The sequence below is a fragment of the Solea senegalensis genome, linkage group LG4 (assembly GCF_019176455.1).
Source record: "Solea senegalensis isolate Sse05_10M linkage group LG4, IFAPA_SoseM_1, whole genome shotgun sequence".
NCBI lineage: Eukaryota > Metazoa > Chordata > Actinopteri > Pleuronectiformes > Soleidae > Solea > Solea senegalensis.
In genome coordinates, this window is record NC_058024.1 from 19141483 (window position 1) to 19161596 (window position 20114).

At 39.3% G+C, this 20114-nt stretch overlaps 2 protein-coding genes across 5 annotated transcripts in view; one reads left to right on the plus strand and one right to left on the minus strand.

Moving 5' to 3' along the window:
* Positions 1 to 20114, plus strand: part of LOC122768175 (centromere protein P) — a 67901-nt gene that overhangs the window by 46231 nt on the left and 1556 nt on the right. For all 3 annotated transcript variants that reach the window (XM_044023972.1, XM_044023975.1, XM_044023973.1), the window contains exon 7: positions 19889 to 19968. In XM_044023972.1, the coding sequence (XP_043879907.1) occupies positions 19889 to 19968 (80 nt within the window). The remainder of the gene's footprint in view (positions 1 to 19888; positions 19969 to 20114) is intronic.
* On the minus strand, positions 1086 to 17624 carry ecm2 (extracellular matrix protein 2, female organ and adipocyte specific). 2 transcript variants are annotated; one of them, XM_044023967.1, is made up of 12 exons: positions 17379 to 17624; positions 13574 to 13708; positions 13296 to 13463; positions 10620 to 10808; positions 8517 to 9305; positions 8008 to 8123; positions 7420 to 7555; positions 7004 to 7161; positions 5748 to 5887; positions 5366 to 5478; positions 3743 to 3956; positions 1086 to 2736 (listed from the first exon to the last, which is right to left on the minus strand). In XM_044023967.1, the coding sequence occupies exons 2-12, from the start codon at positions 13704 to 13706 to the stop codon at positions 2544 to 2546; spliced, it is 2349 nt and encodes a 782-aa protein (XP_043879902.1). In that variant the 5' UTR covers positions 13707 to 13708; positions 17379 to 17624; the 3' UTR covers positions 1086 to 2543. The 2 variants fall into 2 exon arrangements, with proteins under 2 accessions (XP_043879902.1, XP_043879903.1); XM_044023968.1 differs by lacking the exon at positions 10620 to 10808.

The window sequence follows — 20114 nt, forward strand, 5'->3', positions numbered from 1 at the left end:
ATGAAGGAAAGAAGACATGAGGCAAATATCCTGGCATTTTATGACTTATTCTTTAATAGGCATTGTAGCTTGAGCAGGGGCCTTAAGTGTTAATTTGAGAACATGAAAGTAAATGTACTTAAGATTCAGATCCACCCACTGTCTTAACTTCCTGTTTGGATATGTGACTCATGTACCTCACAGGTTAAGGATTTGCAGTCAGTGTCAACATGTGTCTAATCCTAAAAACATCAAGGTGTTCCACAGTTTTCCAGATGGGAAGATGAGGTTTTATGTAGCCTGGTTCCAGACTTCTGAATCATTATTCAGACAAGACAACTGTTGTTGTGCTCTGTGACAGTGGTTCCCAGATCATAAATATATAGTTTAGTAATACGCTTTAAATCATGCATTGTCATGTTTGTAATAATGATAATCTTATCTATAGTAATATATTGTACAACTATTGTGATTATCATTTCACAGTTTTCATTCACTTGATGTTGGTGGAAATTAGGCAGTAATGAGAACATAATGACACTGATTTGCATTATAACATCAAGGCATTTTAAAGCTGAATTGGGAATAGCTGTCATTTTCTGTCCCCACAGGAAAAAAAATTGAATGACATGTTAAAACAGATGATTCTAGTTAAGTCATACTGTACTTAAGGTTGTACAAAGTTGCCTTCAGTGACAACTGACAATTTTCTCTGTGTTATTATAGACCTCCTAACACCAAAACAGAAACAGACTATTATTTATGTAATTATTAATTTGTGTTACGTTCTGTAAGATTTGTCTGAACAAGACAGCACAGGAAAGTCAAGCTTTAGCTCTGAGGCATTGTCACATAACTATAGAACATAATTGTCTCAAAAATCTCAAAAAATGTTATCATAAAAATTTGACATATCGTAAGAGTAAGAAGGATGTATTAGTCCAACATGTCACAGTTTTGTAATAACACAAATCTTGATTAAATCTGTTTATAATTATTATTTCTGTACATCCAATGCATCCAATCTCAATAGTATTTAAAGCAAATGTACAGAACATATAATAATCCATATATTTCGTCCCTCATACATAAAGGATTTACTCTCCCAAGGTGCAAAAGCTTTCTTTTATTCTCTGTCAAGGCTGTTTTTGCATACATACAGGTTGAAGGATAAACATAGAATACAATAGTCCAGGAGTTTTCACAGTGTTTCTGCATGAAAGATCCTAAGGGGCATCACCTAAGAAAAGCTTTGAGGTGAACATTTACAGTGAGGAAAAGTCATCTGGGACCAGGCTCCCACCTTTCAACACTTTTGTAATTTTTTTTTCAGGACTGTTGAAGGAAAAAAGCAGCTGTTTGAGTGACTGTGTTTCCTCAGGCCACATAGTCCATGTGGATATACTGATCCCCATAAAACTCAAAAGCAAACCTGCTGCTCATCGTGGCATTTCATCAGTGAAATGAATCACAAAAACATGGCAATTACAAGGAACAGTATCCTATTTAATAAAATGTAGGTGATTTACAAGACAGGTGAACATCACTCCCGTTGTATTTATGTAGCTCACGGTCACTTAGTATAAGAGACTGAAGTGGAACTGTGATAACAGGGAATGTAGTTGATGCACACAAATGCCTGATCATTCACAATACATGCGTTGACTGCTATCGGCATGTGAAATCTAATGCTGTAATATGAAACGAAACCAGCAGCATTTAGAGAGGCTGTAGTAATTTCTTGAATTTAAACAACAGTATAAAGGCTTCAGAAAAATAAGCAGACATGTCATTACACCTTCCATCTCGTCACTCGTTTCAGGAATTAGCTCTCTGCCAGCCTTCACTTAAAATTAATCCTTTAATCCTCTCTGAATCATAAACAGCATGAACTTGAAAAAATGCGTCACACACGTGATTTACTGTAACTTGATTGTGAGGAGTTCCATATGAAATATGAAATTACTTTCTATGTTAAGAGATTTTATGAAAGACACTGGAATGGAACTAAGCTGAGCAATGGAACATTAAGGTGGTGAGGTTAAAAATAATGTGCTGTGCTCGCAGTATCACTTTATAGACTTCTTTCCATTACTTTATTACCAGTTTCATTTTACTGTGTATGTTTGAGGGATTCTTTCCATTTGAGGGAGTTTAACATTCCACAGAAGGAGGCATATGTCTTCGATTTTGAACATTCTGAACATTCTCTGTCACTTTCATTTGTTTAAGTTAAGCCTGGTAACAACTTACCCTAAATGTATATGGGAGCCAGAAAGGAAGAAAGTCTTATTGTTATGCAGCTTGTAAAGGTGCAGTCCAAGAATGTGTCAGGACAAGACATTGCCATCAGGAAAATGAGATCAGTGATGCATATATTTCCAGCATGTCCAATTTGTACATCAGACTACAATGTGAGATCTTTTGTAGAAGAAATGTTCTTATTATTTTTAAATGTTATTTCATAACAGAGCATCAGAGTAAGCTAATGAGAGGATATTTATTTTAGGTTTTCACTGCCTGAGGCACTTAAACATCCAGTATCTTCATATGAAGAAAGTCTTCTAGTGTTTGGTTTTATGTGGACTCCGGTCACTTTTCTGTGGTTTTAAGGTGACACTTGAGGAAGAGCGTACACAGGAGAAGGCTGTTGGTGAGATCTTCTGGGGGTCAATGTAGTTGTTTTCCAGCCTCAGGGCCACTAGTGTGGAGTCTCCACTGTGGTTAGGGTCACATATGCTTTCGTCAGGGATACTCCTGGAAGACACAACATCAAGAGGCAGTTAGATTTCTAACTAGCTAAGATTTTATTATCAATGAATCTGACAATTATATTTCTGTTGCTAGATAGGGGTGTGTATTGACACTTGGAGAAACTGAGCAGTCGGAGAGGAGGTTCCCTTAATAAATAAATGAATAACAAGAGTACATGTCCTGCACCACATACAGTATGTTAAAATGATCAGTAATATTTTGCTTGAAAGTGGATTATACTTTTCCACTAGGGGTGTAAGCCATGGTGCAACCTGGAATTAACTCTGTGCTGCATGGACTTGTGTGTGGCTAATGAAATGTTTCATGTGACCAGTGAACTCTCAACTTTAATATTTTCTGGCAGACTATGATAAATGGGTCAGTAATCTAGACATAGTCTTTTTTTTTTGTCATGTTGCTTTCAGTGATGACTAAATGTACTTCTTTTTAGATGTTGGGCTCTATCTTTTGTTCTTTGTACAACTAATAATTGAAACATTCCAGTACTTGCCACTGCAATTGCGATGAATTTGTCATTACAATAACTTGTGTATTATAACTATACTTGTTTCATTTCAATCATTCTGGATAACATTTACTCCTCAAGTTTATCAACTCTTAAGAATCACTGTTTAAACTATAATTTAAACATTATAATCCAAAATTGGATTTCATAACTTAATTATAAACTCAAAGCTTTGATTAATGGGACCATTAAGAGAGTCCGTACACTAGAATGTAATCCAATCCCTGTGACCATGAACACTACAGGATGTGTGGGAAAATGGATGGAAAGGAAAAAAAAAATGTAAATGAGTTATTTCTTTAGAACATATCTGTTCATAGAGCTATAGGCATCACAGTCACTCTGTCGTTCAAACTACAGTCAAACTGCAGGAAAAAAAACTGTACATTTAGATAGATTTTTGGTGTTGCACCACAGTACAAACTAAAGTCACCACTTGGTCATACTGTAATAAATACATATTCATGGATATTGGCTTCATACCTGATTCTGTTATTGTTGAGTCTGAGAAAGTGTATGTTGGTCATCTCATTGATACCAGATGGTACATTGACCAGCTGGTTATGATCCAAACATAATTCCACCATGGATTGATATGAGCCAAAGAATGACTCGGGTTCAATTCCTTCTCCATCAAGTTTGTTATAAGACAGGTAGAGGTACTCTAAACCAGGTTCCATGTGGGCAAAGACATAACCTGGTGAGATGGAGATGAATAAAAAACTGTAACTGTGGGAAACCATTTTTATGATCTGTTTTGTTAGTAATATAATAGCAAACTTTATTATACACACCTTTTATACACAAAATGTAGGACAAAGTGCTTCATAGAATAAAAATGACAATACAGAAATTAAAGAAAGACCATCCCAACCCACACACGCAAATATCCTTTAAACTTCTATTACTATGGACACCATAAACCAAGCATTATCCCTAACCTTAACCATAACCAATTAATGGCTAATTCTAACCTTGACCTATCCACAATTCAAATTATAAACTTAATCAAAAATAAGGTTCTGTTTTATTATTTGGTTCTGTGAGGACTACTGGTCCTGACAAAGGTCAGTGTTCATGCTAGTAAAGGTCCTTAAAAGTTCACAGAGATACAGTACATGCACCCACTCACATGTAATCCTACTTGTGATCACATAGTGAGATTATGTTTTTAACCAGTGACAGAACGGGTTTTGGTTATACTGTAAGCGTGGCTTTTTTTGTCTTTTTGACAGACAGGTTATCAAGTAGAGTAACTGATTATGGGACAAACTACAGCTGGAACTGATATTATTTTTCACATTTACGTGATAGTAAGGCACAAAAGCCAAATGAGAATCCACGCCCCTGCTGTGTCTTGCACAAGAGAGTCGCTTTCTCAAAACAACATCCAAGTCCTTAAACACTGACTCTTGCTCCCTTTTGAACCAGTCTCCTCTAAAAACTAGTGATGGCCTTGGACATGCTGGTTTGTTCAGCTAACACTCTTTATTGCTAAGTGTTGGTGGTCCTGTTATGAAGAGATACAGTAGCAAAACTGTGGTACTTCTATCTTTACTGTAGTTTTTATGATGTAGTTTCACATTAGCCAAATCAGTCACGATCAAAGAAGTGGAGCCAAACCCTGAAATGATGTGGAACAGGGATTTAGTATCATTTCCTGAGCATTTTATTTCCAGGAGCTCATCCATTCAAGGGCGGTGGAAACTAAAGCAATAAACCCTGACAATGACTACTCAGTATATTACATTTCATTCATTTCCTAAACAAATTTAATTTTATGAACTATAACTTGATATACAGATGCTGTCATTGATAGATAGACACTTTATTCATGTCCTTGAAGAAATTCCACTATCCAGAAGCTCACGTCAAATTAAACACAACAGCAATAAAAAAACAAAACAAACCTTATACAGACAATACAGGTCATTAATTGACATCACTAAAGCATTACCTAAAAGCTGGAGTCATGTATAAATAAATAAACAGTGCTAACTCCTACTGGTATTATGCTTGTGACAATCCTCAGATAACAAATCCAGGCCCTCCCATCTTCTTGATATGTTTGTCAGTAAGGTGAGGTTATCAGCAATTTCCACCTACCAGGTATTCTCTCTATGTTGTTTCCCACCAGCACTAGATGTACCAGAGATCTGGGCAGGTAAGATGGAACCAGATAAAGGTCATTATGTGAAAGGTCAATGGACTCGATATTCCTGCAGAGAAGAAAGATGAGGAGAGGATTTGTAAATAACTGGGTTATTAAGATGAACAGAAGCAGTTTTTTTCTAATATAGGTTCTCTTAATGCATTTCTCTTAAGTAAGTGCTAAAGAAGAAAGATATTTATTATTTAAAACACTAAAAGGGAATGGGTACTCGAGTTAAACAGCAGGAAACTGTATATTATGGATTTGTAAAGACAAAAATAATCTGTATTGTCTCCCTTTGGTATCATGGGTGTTAGTGATCACTTTTTGTCTGACCTGTGGTTGATCCAGGCCAGTGGGGCAATTCTGAGCTCATCCAGCCGGTTGTGTCTCAGAGAAATCACATTCAGACTTCTGGTCTGATTAAAAACTGTCCCTGAGATTTCCTCTATCAGGTTGTTGTCCAAGTGTAGCTCCTGAATATCAGGCAGACAGGAAAAAAGAATTCAAATGTCATTATTCAGATCACTTTAATAATTTGTCAAACTGATCTAAACACCTGATATTTTTTTCCTCCAATTTTATGATTCATGCACGAGTTCCTCAGAAACTTTTGAAAATGCCCTATAATCATTTAAAAAATGGTTACAATAATTTCATACCCTTAACCTTACCCAGAACAAAATGTAAAAAAAACTGTCTTCCTGGAACATGTTTGGTGTAATGTCTGCTGTAATAATCACTGGAATTTAGTTTTGTTTTTATAATGCCATCTATTTTATAATATCTATTGTTTTATTTTTATTGAGACCAATATAAAAGCAAAAGTAAGGGTATGTATGAGTATGACCACATCTAAAGTTATTTATTCTTGAGATTTTGGCTGACAAAGTATGTGGTTTGATGAGACACTTTCGGGTTATAAACGCATAAAACAGGCCAGAGTGAATTCAGCCACATGGTAAAATTGGCAGCATAAATACCACTGGAAACAGACAGACACATCTTAGTGTCTAGTTAATCATATATCTGTCACATTACTCATCTTTAAGTCATCATCCTTATTACCCTTGGTCATAGTGTTTGCCAATTAACTTTGAAAACCCAGAACAAACATTAAAGTTTGAATGAGAGTGAGAACTAATGACAAAAAAGGCTGTGAGCTTTTCTGATTTATGGTATTTAGAAACTGTCCAAATTCATAGCATGTAGTTGGTTTAAGGTGAATTTACAGCAGCTCCATGTTGCTGCTGTTCTGCAGCGTTTGTGGTTAACCTGAAGCCAGTTGAGTGCATTGGCTTCCCACAGGTAGAAACAGAGTTTACTCAGTGGAGTAGTCTTAATATCAGTGCCAAAAAGAAAAAAAGCAATGTATCAGCAAACCTAAATTCAGAATACTACCACTTCTTGAAAAGTTCTCTGATAAAGCGACAGAATAGCCAATAACAATAAATCACTGTACTGTATATAATAGCTATTACTTTCTTTTTTTTTTAAGGGAAGGGCATAATGACTTGTACTTTTATGAAGGAAGGCTGGTATCCAAGTATGAGGAATAAGAGATAGTTGTGTAAACAGATATTACTTCATACCAGCAGTGTAGCGGGAAGGCCCTGTGGAATGGTGCGGAAGTGGTTTCTGCCCAATCTGAGGTAGGAGAGCTGGATGAGCGGAGCAAAGGCCAGAGGATCTACATTTCCCTCACTCAACAGATTTCCTTCCAGCTCCAGAATCACCAGGTTGCTCAAATCTAAAAACCAGTGTATATATAAACAAGTTTGTGTCTGCACTGGGCAAAAGAGAGAGTTTCCTGTGATAAGACACATCACAATCAGGTTGCTGGTGTGCATAGTACTTTAATTTCCAAACAACATTGTTTAGGCTACAAGCAATCTAGGTGATTGCTCTGTGTAATTTTCAGTGGAAATATTGAGTGGAAATAGTTGACAGCTGGTGGACTATTGCGTGACATTAAAGCTGATGTCAGTGTAAGATGCCATATCACTACCTTGGAAGCTGTTTTCATCAATCCCTCTCAGTCTGTTCTCATTGATCTTTAGCTCCTGCAACGTGGGGGGGAGGTCAGAGGGCACTGCCTCTAGAAGGTTCCCATCCAAGTACAGACGGCTTAGCATCTTCAAACCCTGTGACATACAGGGAGGTACAGGTGATACTGGGGTGTATGTGATGGTGTTATGGCTTCTCTTTTTCATACCACAAATCTTAAATCTGGAGAAATACCACCTTCCTCTTCTGCCTGCTTGAGATGATGCACATTAAAATGCTTCTCTTTACATATGTTTGCTATAGGTTGTGATATTCAAGGTCACATTAAAGACAGTGATGGTACATCAAGGAAAGACGTCATGATCTAGTTTTGTTTTGGGACAAATATTTGCATCATGTAATCACTTAGACTGAGGTTTCTCTCTTGTTGACTGCATTGCTTTATATGTTTATTGTGCTTTTTACATTTATGCCACAAACTGTTTATTTGTTGGTAAGTGCTGAAACACTAGAATCAAGTGGTGGATGGTTGGAAAAAGTTGGCTATTCCTCTCAAGGGTAGCATTGGTTTAGTGTGTTAGTGTCTTACTTTGAAGGCTTTAGGATCAATACCGGCAGAGGTGAGTTTGTTTTTCTTTAGATTGATCCATTCCAGGTTAGGAATTCCATTGAAGGCTGCAGCTGGGATGCTTCTGATGTCGTTACCTGTAGGCCAGAGCATTTTACAGTCAGTTAACATGAGCAGGATATTTATGTGGGTCATTTTTATTTTGCTGCCTTGTTTTGCTTGTGTTTTATTACATCATTTGTTCCTGTGTGCAAATGATTAGATCCTGTTAATTTTATTCTGGTTCAAGTTTTGATAAAAGAGCCTGATTAATATTGTGCCTGCTATGAGTAAACTGGGCCAAAGATAAATTGTACATTAAACAAAGCAATACAAGTCTATAAATCAAAAGTGTTCTGTGTGTTTTTGTTGGTCAATGGACTTGGCCAGGTCTCCCTTGTAAAACAGAGCTGTGATCTCAATGGGACTAACCTGGTTAAACAAAGGCTAAACAAATATAAAGAAATCTAGTCGTGGTGTTGATGACTTACCCTCCAAACTGAGAGATTTGAGCTCAGGTATGGACAGAGGTGGAAAGTGAACGAGTTTGGCATTCTCACATGTCACAGTGACATCAGAAATGTCGCAGCCTGGAGGAAGCCCTCCTCTGTTCACTATCACCACCTCCTCCATTTCGTCCTCTTCCTCCTCCAGCTCCTCCGCCTTCACTTCCTTCAACTCGTCCTCTGTCACATCAGGAGGTCTTGGTATTGGAGCAGGGATGAGGTCTGGTTCTTCAGGTTCTTTTGGGGGCATCTGAAACACATCTCCTCTCAGCCAAACCTCCTCCTCCTCTAACAATGGTAGTAGTTCCTCCCTCAGAATCTCTTCATGCCTCCTTCTTTCCTCCTCTAGCTTCCTTTCCTTCTCCCTTGCTTCTCTCTCTGCTGCCTCCTTCCTTCTTCTGTCCTCCTCCTCCTGCCTCCTCCTCTCATCATCTTGCCTCTTACTCTCCTCCATCTGCCTCCGCCACTCCTCCTCTTCCTTCTCCACCTGCAACCTCCGGGCCTCCTCCTCCTGCCTCCTTGTCTCCTCCACTATCTTCCTCTGCTTCTCCTCCTGCTCCTTCCTCTGCTTCCTCCTCTTCTTCCTTGCTTCATCCTTCTTTCTAAGGCGCTCCTCCTCTTCACGGTGCTCCTCTTCCTCTCGCCAGAGAATTCGCTGGATCTCCTCTGGGGTCAGTGGGCTCTCAGGCTTGCTGGGATCACTGGGAACTGGGGAGTCACCAGAAAGGTCAAGGCTGAAGTCAGGGTCTAGGGTGGGGTTAGGGTGGTGTGGGGCTGCCAGTCAGGTGGCAGGAGTTGGTAGGAGGCAGGAGATGGTTGAGATGAAGAAAACGGCGATGATATTGAAAGAGAAAAAGAAGAAAAGGTATAGAAATACGAAGGTAGAAACAGAGGAGAGGAAGCAAGAAGAAGAGGAAAAAAATAGAGAAAAAATAACCAAAACTAAAGAAGAATGATACAAGAAAATTTATGAGGACAGACAGACAGTGATAGTTGGACATACAGACAGACAAGGCTGTGTGTTAGTGTTGTAAACAGACAGACAGACACCCACATTTGTCCAGACAGACAGAAGCAAGACTAGTTGTCTTGTTGAAGCTACAGAGCAGATTGTTGCTGTAGACTAGTCTGGACCAAACCACCTCTCAACTGTACCCGTTGAACAAACAGTCAGGTAGAGTTGGTTTTTCTGCATTAGCTGATGTTGGAGTTAGCTGCTACAGAATCAAAATTTTATTTTGTTTTTTTTTTTGTTTTATTTTTGTATGTATCTTGAGGTTGATTTGATTGTGTCCTATATACCCATGTTGTACATCAAGCTAAATATAGTTGGAAGAATAAAGAACAACCAAGCTGATAACATGGTTGAGGTTTAAGATTGTACGAGGCTCAAAAGTAAAACTAGGACAAAAAGTCATTAATTATTTAAACCTGCAACCTTTGGTGATTTTTGTTGCTGCCTGTTTGGTCTTTGCAAACAGAAACAATGTCAAAATATTTGTGTTCTGCATCCTTCATCTGAAAATGGTGTCTGTCAAGAAATACTGTCAGACCTAACGAAGTAGTGCACTACAATTTGAGCTCACATCTAACAATAGGATTTCCAACTTATGAATCAAATATTTATGCTCATGTTGGTGGTTATTGTGAAGATTGATCACTTTTGTTTGCATTGTGCTTCTGATTATTTCTGATTCATAGCATTTCTGTCCCAATTGTGATTTTGCATTTTAAAGTTTTCAAATTCAGATTCAGTTATTTGATCCATGTGGTATACCCAACATACAGACTTATTAAAAGATTCACAACATGTGTACAGACTAAAAATGTGCTGACCACATTTTTAGTCATGATGGAAGCCGAAGGCAACATGCTGAGGCCTCAGAGATGGAATCTGTTAGGATTATATTTTTCCCAATAAATAAATAATTGTAATATGTATTGCATGGTGATGAGTTTCATACCAGAACTTTTGACGTATGCAGTTTGAATAAATTAACTCTTGACCTGTCTGATTGTCAGAAACATTGTTTATCGCTGTTGCCTCTGGATGTTGAACCATGGTATATGCACATGTTGTGTTTCTACCTGGCTCCATGCAGACGGGGCAGCACTCCCCAGCTGGAGTGAAGGGGAAGTGGCAGTGCACAGTGGGACACGTGATCTCGTCACACGCCACACGCCCTCTGGTACACAGACAAGTTACACAGGGCTTTGGAGACCAGACGGCCTGGTCAAACATGGTCAGACCCTGGTACACACACTGGCCCTGCTTACCTGAAACAATACAGACACACTACAGTCAGTTCAGTAGTTCATTAAAGATCACATTCATTTGAATGTAACAGTGTTTTTCCACAATGTTTCTATCTCTACATCTCTACAATTTTGACATGGTGTATCAAGAGGTAATTTGCAAGGAAATGTCCACCCTGTTAACATAATTATTTGGCAGCTAGGAGATGTTGAATGAAGCAGGAGCAATTCCATGACTTCATGTTTTTGTGAAACATATGCAACGGAAGATGACGCCCCTATTCTTATTTCCACCTACAAGTCTTTGCATGAATCTGTTGACTTTTCCAGCTCTGGAAACAGCTGTTGATAAGTACAACACCAGACTTGCTGAGCAAGGTGGGTGTTGATACTGAGGTCCAGAACAAAGCGAACGTAAACCAGCAACCTGTGGGTCCCAACACACCGACCCTTGTCATCCTCCATAGCAGTGGCAGCAGCAGGCCCAGCTGCAATAATTACTGTGTAGGTCTAGTCAAATCTAAAGCTTGTACTTTACCATCAGAACTAGACAAAGCAGTGTTTTGTAGTCTTTCCACTCCTCCCTCTGCATTAACTTCACCTTTCAACATCAGACCTGGGACAGGACAAGGTTGTGATGGGCAGTGAGTCAGGAAGAAAGACACTAAACCACTATGATACAGCAGGAAGAAGCTCTTTGTGTCTAGTTTCAGTCTCTCCCGTCTGTCATCTGTCCTTTCTAATGGTATGCTCTTTGTCACATCTATATGAACACAGGTAGTTAAAGAGGCTCAGGTTATTTCTCCTAAACACTGTCTCTCTATTTCAGTCCCCTTTGCTGTGTGCAGTGAAACTGTCACCCTGTCATCTCTGGGGCACACATTACACTTTAGAGCTTTTCTTTTCTCTTAAAAATATTGTCCTGCTGTCAGAACTCTTGATTTTCATTGTCCAGTAAATTTTAAGGTTTTGATTAAATAATATAGAACCATGGCATTGTCCAAAGCCAAGTGTAGATATTGCTGTGCTTTTACCAGCAGTGAACTTGTTCAATTGCTAATGAACCAACACTTTTTAAATCTGTAAAACCCATTTCTGAGAAAAACTATTATTCCTACTGTTCATTGTACAGATGGGTAGATTAGCTACATTTTTCTGTATATCATGAAATATTTAATCTTTGGACTTTTGGACAAAACAAGAAGGTGTCAGCCTGGCCTCTGTAAAAATGAGTCGGTGTTTGTTGGTTTTGTGTACAGATTAGATTAAGTAACCTAAAAACTAAAAACTGGAAACAAATGTGGCATTAAAATCTCAGAAATGTTACAAGAGGTAGCATCTCAAAGAGAAGATTCATTAAATTATATTATGACAGTAAACTTAACTTGCAAAATTTCAGTCTGTCTTTTGAAATGGTGTCACTTTTAGGATCCTCATGGAAATACAAGCCTTTTCATTTTTATTTTTTTTTTCCCCCCACATTTTAAACCGAATTGTGTTTCCACTTAATGTGTAATGGTAATTAATTATTTCTTTGACAGAACCTCTGTAGATGGAGACTAACATGAGGGAGAAAGCCATGTTGAGATATCCAAGCCAGTGTTTTTGTCAGAATGAAGAGTGAATTTTCCATACTGAAATATCCTGTAACATTAACAGAGCTGATTGGTTGCCATGGGGACTAGACAGACATTTCCCTTTACCCAAAACAAAGCAAGTAAAAACTTCTCTGACTTCTCAGCAAAGGTCTGACATCTGTAATGTTTTATTTCTATAAACTGAAATTTGGTCTGTTTGGTTGTCGTTACATCACAGTTTGTGTCTGAAACTTTAAACACAAAGCAGATATCTTCTTGTATTTCAAACCACAGTGAAAACAGAAACAAATAGTAAAAATAGGGAAAATCTTTCACAGTTCCCAACAACAGACCATCACCACTAATCACCTAATGCTTGTATTTTCAAACTGAAATGTTTCCACGTGAGGTGGCCTGAGGTTCTTGTTCGGAGTCTCCATCATTGTCTCTGTGTGGGGGTTTTCAGGACTCTTTTTCTGATGAGCTCTTTTCCCTCAGATTGTTTTCCCTTCTGTTCATGGTGGAATGTGATGATTTGACATTAAATTACTCAGCTATAATAACGAGCAGTTTCATGATGGGAACAGGGCAGAGTCTCATAGTTGAGCTGGTCTGCTCTGACTGGACTTGAAACTCCAGTATAACTAAAATGTTTTACTGTAATTAAGATTTCATGGTTATTAATGCCAGATACTTTTTGTTGTTGATACCACTGACCCACTAACCTGGGTTCGAGGTAAGATACTGGTCTCATTGTCCTTGGCTAAAGCGCAAATACTGGTTTCACTGTCCTGGTTTGAAGCTGAGCTACTGGTCTCACTAACCTGGGTTACAGTTAAAATACTGACTTCACTAACCTGAGTTAGAGCTAAGATACTGCTCTCACTAACTTGGGTTAAAGCTGAGTAACTGAGTTACTGGTCTGACTGACCTGGGATGATGTTGTAGCTGGAGTGCTGTTCTTGAAGGTTCTGGTTCTTGTAGGACTGCAGGAACAGGGTGTCTCCTTGGTTGTCTCTGGGTTCAACTGAAACACTGGGACTAGGGACAAGCCTGATTTTCAGAGGTCTGGAGTGTCCCGTTCTGGTCTGCAAGTGACCTGCAAAACATGGCCACTGTCAATGTTTCGGTTTTTTGTACCAGACCTTAGTTATACTTGATTTTACCAAATAATTAAAACTTTTTGGTGGTGTTAGGTCTGAGTCTTACCCTGTCCTTCCCTCCTCCGTTTCCCTCGGCGGGTCTCACTGTCCTGGTTGCGTGGTCTGCTCCTGGTCTGGGTGTCCTGTATGGTCGTGACCACCAGAAGCCACAGACTGGCCATCATCAGCCACCACCTCATCACTGCAGAGCAGCACAGTTTAATGTTTCCTCACAGTGACTAGAACCAGCACTGAGGGATTCACAGTGGCTGCTTACACTTTCAAGTTTGGACACAATACATGATTAGGTACCAACACTGTACTATGTTTCTAAGCCGCCCTCCTTTAAAAACCTATTTTATCAATTTAATTGAGAAGGTTGTTCATGATTAATGATGCTTTAGGTTAATGTACTAAAAAGGAAGAGTTGAACACCCAAGACTTTACTTCCTCCTCATTGTGAGTCAATGGGAGCCATCAAAGACAAAAGGGCCACATTGAGCTGTTAATTCTCCCAGTAGCCATGGTTGGAAAACAGAAGTTCACAAAAACTGGATGCGACATAACCTTAAATGCACTGATCAGGTATCATTAAATCCAAGGTTTAAGGCTGACCAGGGAAATAGACAGCAGAAAAAGAGGTCTTTACCTGCAGCAGCTTCTCCAACCTAAGGAGCTGTCAGTGCTGCTGCTGGTCTTCATATAGTTCGCGGCTGGGGTCCTAATGGCTGGTTGTGAGTGTGTGTGTGTGTGTGTGTATAATGACTGGTCTATACACAGCAGTCCTGTCATTATTAAAGCAGAGATGTGATGCTGACACACACACACACACACACACACACCGTCACAAACCTGATAGTTTGTCTTCTGTCTGATTCCTCCTCTCATTTGAGTAGATTGAACCAGTTTTCTCTATCATCCACAATAACAGTAATACATGTGCCATAGCTGATCCTCAGATGTGGTGGCTCAATGCCCAGACAAGCCCGATGGAGACCTTAAGTTTGTGCTTGTCTGAAGGAATGTAAGCCACTGTCACCGCCAATGAACGTACATTTAATGCTGCTAATGTCATAGTGGAATCAAATCATGAGGATAATTTAGCCTGTTGCAGTTGGACATGAGCTTATAACTAGTGTCATGGTATATCATGGTATTAAAAAGTCTAGGCTTCAAAATCATTACAATTTTCTTTCCCCTTCCAGGTTGGTGCTAGCAATCAGTCAGTTGTGTTTCTGATGGTAAGACATTTTAGAGCTGTAGTCACAAGACTTATTTTTAGTTTTTGTTTTGCCTAAGGTTATCTTACAATCAGAATCTTATACCATCCAATGCCTAGTTGTGGCTTTATGTTGTGAACATGGTTGAACAAATATAGCATATACAATATAGCTAGACTTCTATGTGTTCTGGAGTTGTAGCAGACCAAAGCAGAGCTAAAAGGACAGTGGACTGAACATTCATCCTGTGGCGATAACAAAAAAAAAGGCTCCAGAGGTATAATAATAATAATAATAACAATAATACTGCTGGGTGAGTATAGAGTGGGCAGCTGCATGTTAGCCACAGCTATTTTACAAGGTAATAACTGGATATGATGTGTTTTCCACTTGTTCTCACACCTACAAATAGCCAAAAAAGCAGTCCTATACTGTATCTGCAAATTTCGGGTTTTGTAAACTTCTCTATTATAATGGACTTCTACAATTAGAAATAATGTTGGCTTTGTTTTAATTGTGCAAAAACTTTATAGTATAAAGTATAACATTTTTAGATTTCTTTTTATTGTACAGGCTGAATCCTGAGCACAACAGCAAGGGTTTGAATCCAGCAATGACCCTTTGCTGACTCTCTCTCTCTCTCTCTCTCTCTCTCTCTCTCTCTCTCTCTGTAAAAAATAATTACAGAAATGCCCAGAACTTGACCTCAGTTTTCCATTTTCTCTCTCGCTGCACATTTCAACCTATTCCCTTGGTCTGTTTCTGATGCTGATTCTTAGAACAAGAAATAAACCATGTTGATCTGTAATAAATGACCTCAGGTCATTTTGATGACACTGATAGTGAAGCGGTCCATTGTGTTTCATGGCACTTATAACTGGAGATATTCACCTCAACTTTTCAGACATTTAACAACGTTATTATTTATTACTATTATTTGGTAACATGTTTATCTTATGTTTTCCAGAGCACAAAATTCATGTTATTGCACATCTTTAATAAGATCTCTCTCTCTCTCTCTTTCTCTCTCTCTCTCTCTCTCTCTCTCTCTTACTCTCTGTCTGTCTCCCATGTCTGCCCAGTGGCGCCCACACTCTGTTTTTATCAATCACTTTGTTTTGGATTAATTAATTGGTCTGCAGCTCCACAGACTGGAGGTCTGTACACCGAGTCAGCCCTTAGACCCTCCCTCCTGAATTCAGCAGCAACCAGAGGGAAACCAGATTCCAGAGAGAGAGAGAGAGAAAGAGAGAGAAATCCATGTGTGCTGAGACAGAGGAAAGAAAACAGGAGGGAGGGAAGTGGAAAATATTCAGCCATTCAGTTTCTGGATGAGCAGGCTCAGACGGAGGGACTTCCAGCAAGAACAGTAGAAGATAAAATAACATGAAGACGCTTGTGTGTGTGTGAGACCCAGACAGTGCTTAATGATGACGTTTTGCTCCATCCTACTGTTTCTGCTGTTCAATGAAAACATGCTTAAGAAAGATTATAAAGACTTTTTTTTTAACGTATTTTAAAATCAGTTTTTTCAGTTAATCAATATTCTCTGCTCACTGTGATATCTTCAAATGTCAGATTTTTTCTGACCACATATTTTTGCAAGAATTGATGGAGCCAATCCCAGTTGACAGGGTCATTGCAACTGGGATTGACAGTGGGAGGAGGTCAGAATAACCAGAGCAAACCCACGCACACACACAAACATGTGGAGAACATGCAAACTCCACACAGAAAGGCCCTCAGTCGAACTGTGGACAGCAGCATTACACCTCTTAGGGTACAGCCTGTCAGAAATGATCAGAAGAAGAACCAGGATCTGAACCAGTGACCGTCTTGCTGCGAGGCAACAATGCTAGCCACTGCACTAGTGGCCCCAAATCTTGTTTCATGCTATTATTTGTCAGTGTTCTATGTTGCTGTGTGTTGTAGTTCTGATTAATTCTGCGTTTGAACTTTTTCGTTTCTGAATATTGATGCCAGCTCACTGCAAGTGTCCTCCACTGGACATGTTGGTTTGTCCATCAAGTGTTTTAAAAGGAGTGGTTGGTCTGCTACATACACAGGCAGAAGCTATAGATGCTGGTTACTGTTGTGTATGTTGTTGTTTTTTATGGTTTTGTCAATATTTGATTTTTGTTAATATGGTGTGTGTGTATGTGAATCAGTTATCAACCCCCTGAAGTTTAGTTCCAGAACACATTTCTGAAAAAAAGCTTTCTGTTCTCTGACTCTACAAGAAACGGCCAGTATGAACTAACTTTACAATCTGTACCTTTGACAGAAACAACTACACTGTGGTCCTTATCCAAAAACCAAACCAGTGAATCAACCCAGTCTTTCCATGCTTCTGTAGAGCTCTGTTTCCCAAACTGGGTCATTTTGTTATGTAAAGCATCAGGTCTTTAGTCAGCTTCCTGTCTGGCAGCAGCAGTAAGTTTAAGTCAGGTCATCTTAAAGACAGACTAAATACTGTAATAGAAGCATTTTTTTGTTTTGTTTTTTGTTTTGAACCTGTGAAGGAACAATTGAAACAGCTGTTTTGTCTGCAGCTATTGAAACGGCTGTAAACAAATCACAAAAGACAGAAAGCGAGACAGAGAGAAGGGAGGAGCTAAGGACAGACGGAGAAAGACATTAACTCTACATTACCAGCAGTTTGAGGGCGGCTTCAGGACTTGAGGCCAAATTTTTCCACCTTCTTTTCTCCTCCTTTGGTTCTGCGGGAGCTCCAGGAGTCTTGTGTGTGTGTGTGTTCATGAGAGTGTGTGTGTGTCACTGCGTGATGATACTGTCAGCGTGTCTCAGAGAGTGGAGCAGTTGTGTAGAGCAGAGCAGGCTAATAGTGCTGTGAAGGAAAGCCAGAATTTGTACTGCAGCTGAGACAAAAAGGAGTGTGGGAGAGGGAGCGAGTAATAAACAGACAGAAATGGAGAGAGAGAGAGAGAGAGAAAGGTCTGACATATGTCTTCCTGTCTAAGGGAGGACACTGCCAATATGCTGACAAGTTAAATATCCAAATGTAGCAAAGTAAAGAGGACAAACCTGTGTCTGTAGGAAAAGCAGGTGATTTATTAAGGCACGTGGAAATGTATAGGTTTATTCAGTTAGGTGGTGAACAGGAATGTCTCAGAACAAATGAAAAGGTCAGAGGTCAGATACCTAACGGCTCCCTACAGTGGAAAAGCTAAAGAGAAAACAGTATTTAAAGAGGGACAGACTGCACTGTGCAGGTCCTGCAGAACCCAGCAGAGTCGCTCTCTGTGAAAACATGGCTGCCAGCGGGAAATCAGGAAATAAGCTGATTTTAGCTACTCAACAAAAAGTTCATCTTATAAAATCTGAGTCTGCTTATGTCTGTGATATCTGAAAAATATGTTCTCCATTTTATCTCGCACTGAGGTTCTGGTCTACTCCTGTTTGTGTCATTTATGGCACTTTTCCATTACACAGTTCGAACACTACTCGACTCGACTCAGTTCCACTGGGGATAGTACCCGGTATCTGGTACCCGCTCTGGTACTGATAGTAAAATGTGACGTCAACAGACTGCCGGCCACTGATTGGTCAGAGAGTGTAGTCGCTGGAAGAGCCATGAGCATGGCAGGAATCAACCTAGGCATTTTTAAAAACCGGGAAGAGTGTTACAGTGAGCATACATGGCTGCTGTCCGCCAAAATACACCGTGGTCTGTCGGCGAGGTGCAGACGTTCCTGTGTTTGGTGGCTGACGGGAAGATCTAGAGACAGCTGGATGTACATGAAATGATGTCACAGTAGTTTTGCATAGCTGTGCTATGACGACCCCACCTATATTGGAAAGGTACTATGAAGTAATGGAAAACAACGTGTCTGTGTAGAGATGAATCAAGTAAATTTCAAACATCAAGGTCACAAGACAACAGCTCCTGTGTGCTGTGATGTAAGATCACTGATTTTGTCTACTTAACACTATAGTTTTGCTGTTACCTCCATACAGTAAAACATGTGGGAACAAGGTGATAATGAGAAGCACGGAGAGTCATGTGGAGCTGATACGCTTAATCAACAATGAGTGAACTCATTTGAAACTAATGAACAAGTTACGCACTACAGCTTTAAAGACTTCAGTGAACTTTCTAACCTTAGTGAAGAGAGAGTGACTGTTGCCCAAGGCTTTAACACTTACAGGTACCTGGTTCTGATTGACAAAACAAAGCAACATGCCTCTGAGATGAGTCACCTTGACTGCACTCACTTCCTGAACACACCTGTAATGACTGAAGTGTCCTGAAAACACCCTGGTGTATGATTTCTGTGCGTGGAGTCAGTAAAATAAATCAAATTCATAGCATTTCACTCCAGACTCAGCAGGTTCTTGTTTGTGAATTCATTACAACAAAGGCCCCTGAAGAGATTCAACCATTTCCTTCTGTCTGTTGCTGTGGGTCATAAAATTCACAAATGTTCCCTTTAATTTTCATGATGAGACTTTTAACAGGACGTTTTCATTCAGCAACATCTCAGCCATAAAAGCTGCTGAACGACCTCACACTCCTCTGTTTCCCCTCGTGACTCATATCATCACAGTTTAATGTGTCTCTGCTTGTACGTGCTGATGTGTTTTTCATGAATGAGGTCCAGGGCTCAGGGTTTTAAACAGATGCTGTAGTGCCACCTACAGTCTACACAATGGAAAACAGCTGTGGTGAGAGTCTCTCAGCAGTGTTAAGCTACATGCCATGTAATTTTAAAAAAAATATGAGACATTGCCCCTCAAAAATCTGTCAATATTTTTATTTTTTTGTGATAAAATGATTCTCGGCATGTTGCTTTCAAAGCTGCTGTGGTATGTTGTGGTCAAAAACAGTGTTAATCAAGCCAAGATGCAGCTTTTCAGGATGAAAGAAACAATAACTACTAGAAAGACGATTCTAAATCCAATGCCAGCTGTTTGTTTGTTTGTTTGTTTGTTTGTTTAAAACAGGTACATTTCTTCCTGCAGGTTTGCTGATATAAAATCTATATTTTACTTATTTAATCATCCTCTAGTCTAAATGCAGGGATGTGGAAACATCTTGTGTCCAAACAAAACTCTTGTCACATAATTGTTGCTTTAATAATCCAGAGCCAAGCAGCATCTTCAAACTTTCATTGTGTGATTAAAACTCTGTGTTTGTACAGGACAAGTATCCGTCTATCGTATCTCTTCCTGGAGGCTGTAGGTCAGAGATCATGACCCTGAATCATCCGCAGCTCCCTGGGTAAATATAATCAGCATATACCCACACTGTACATGTGTCTTATTTCATATATATTCCACGAGCTGGTAACTGTAAACACAACACTCATTTAATCCCAATGAATAGAATCTTGTAACAAATACAGTATAAAAGATGTGCGACATCTG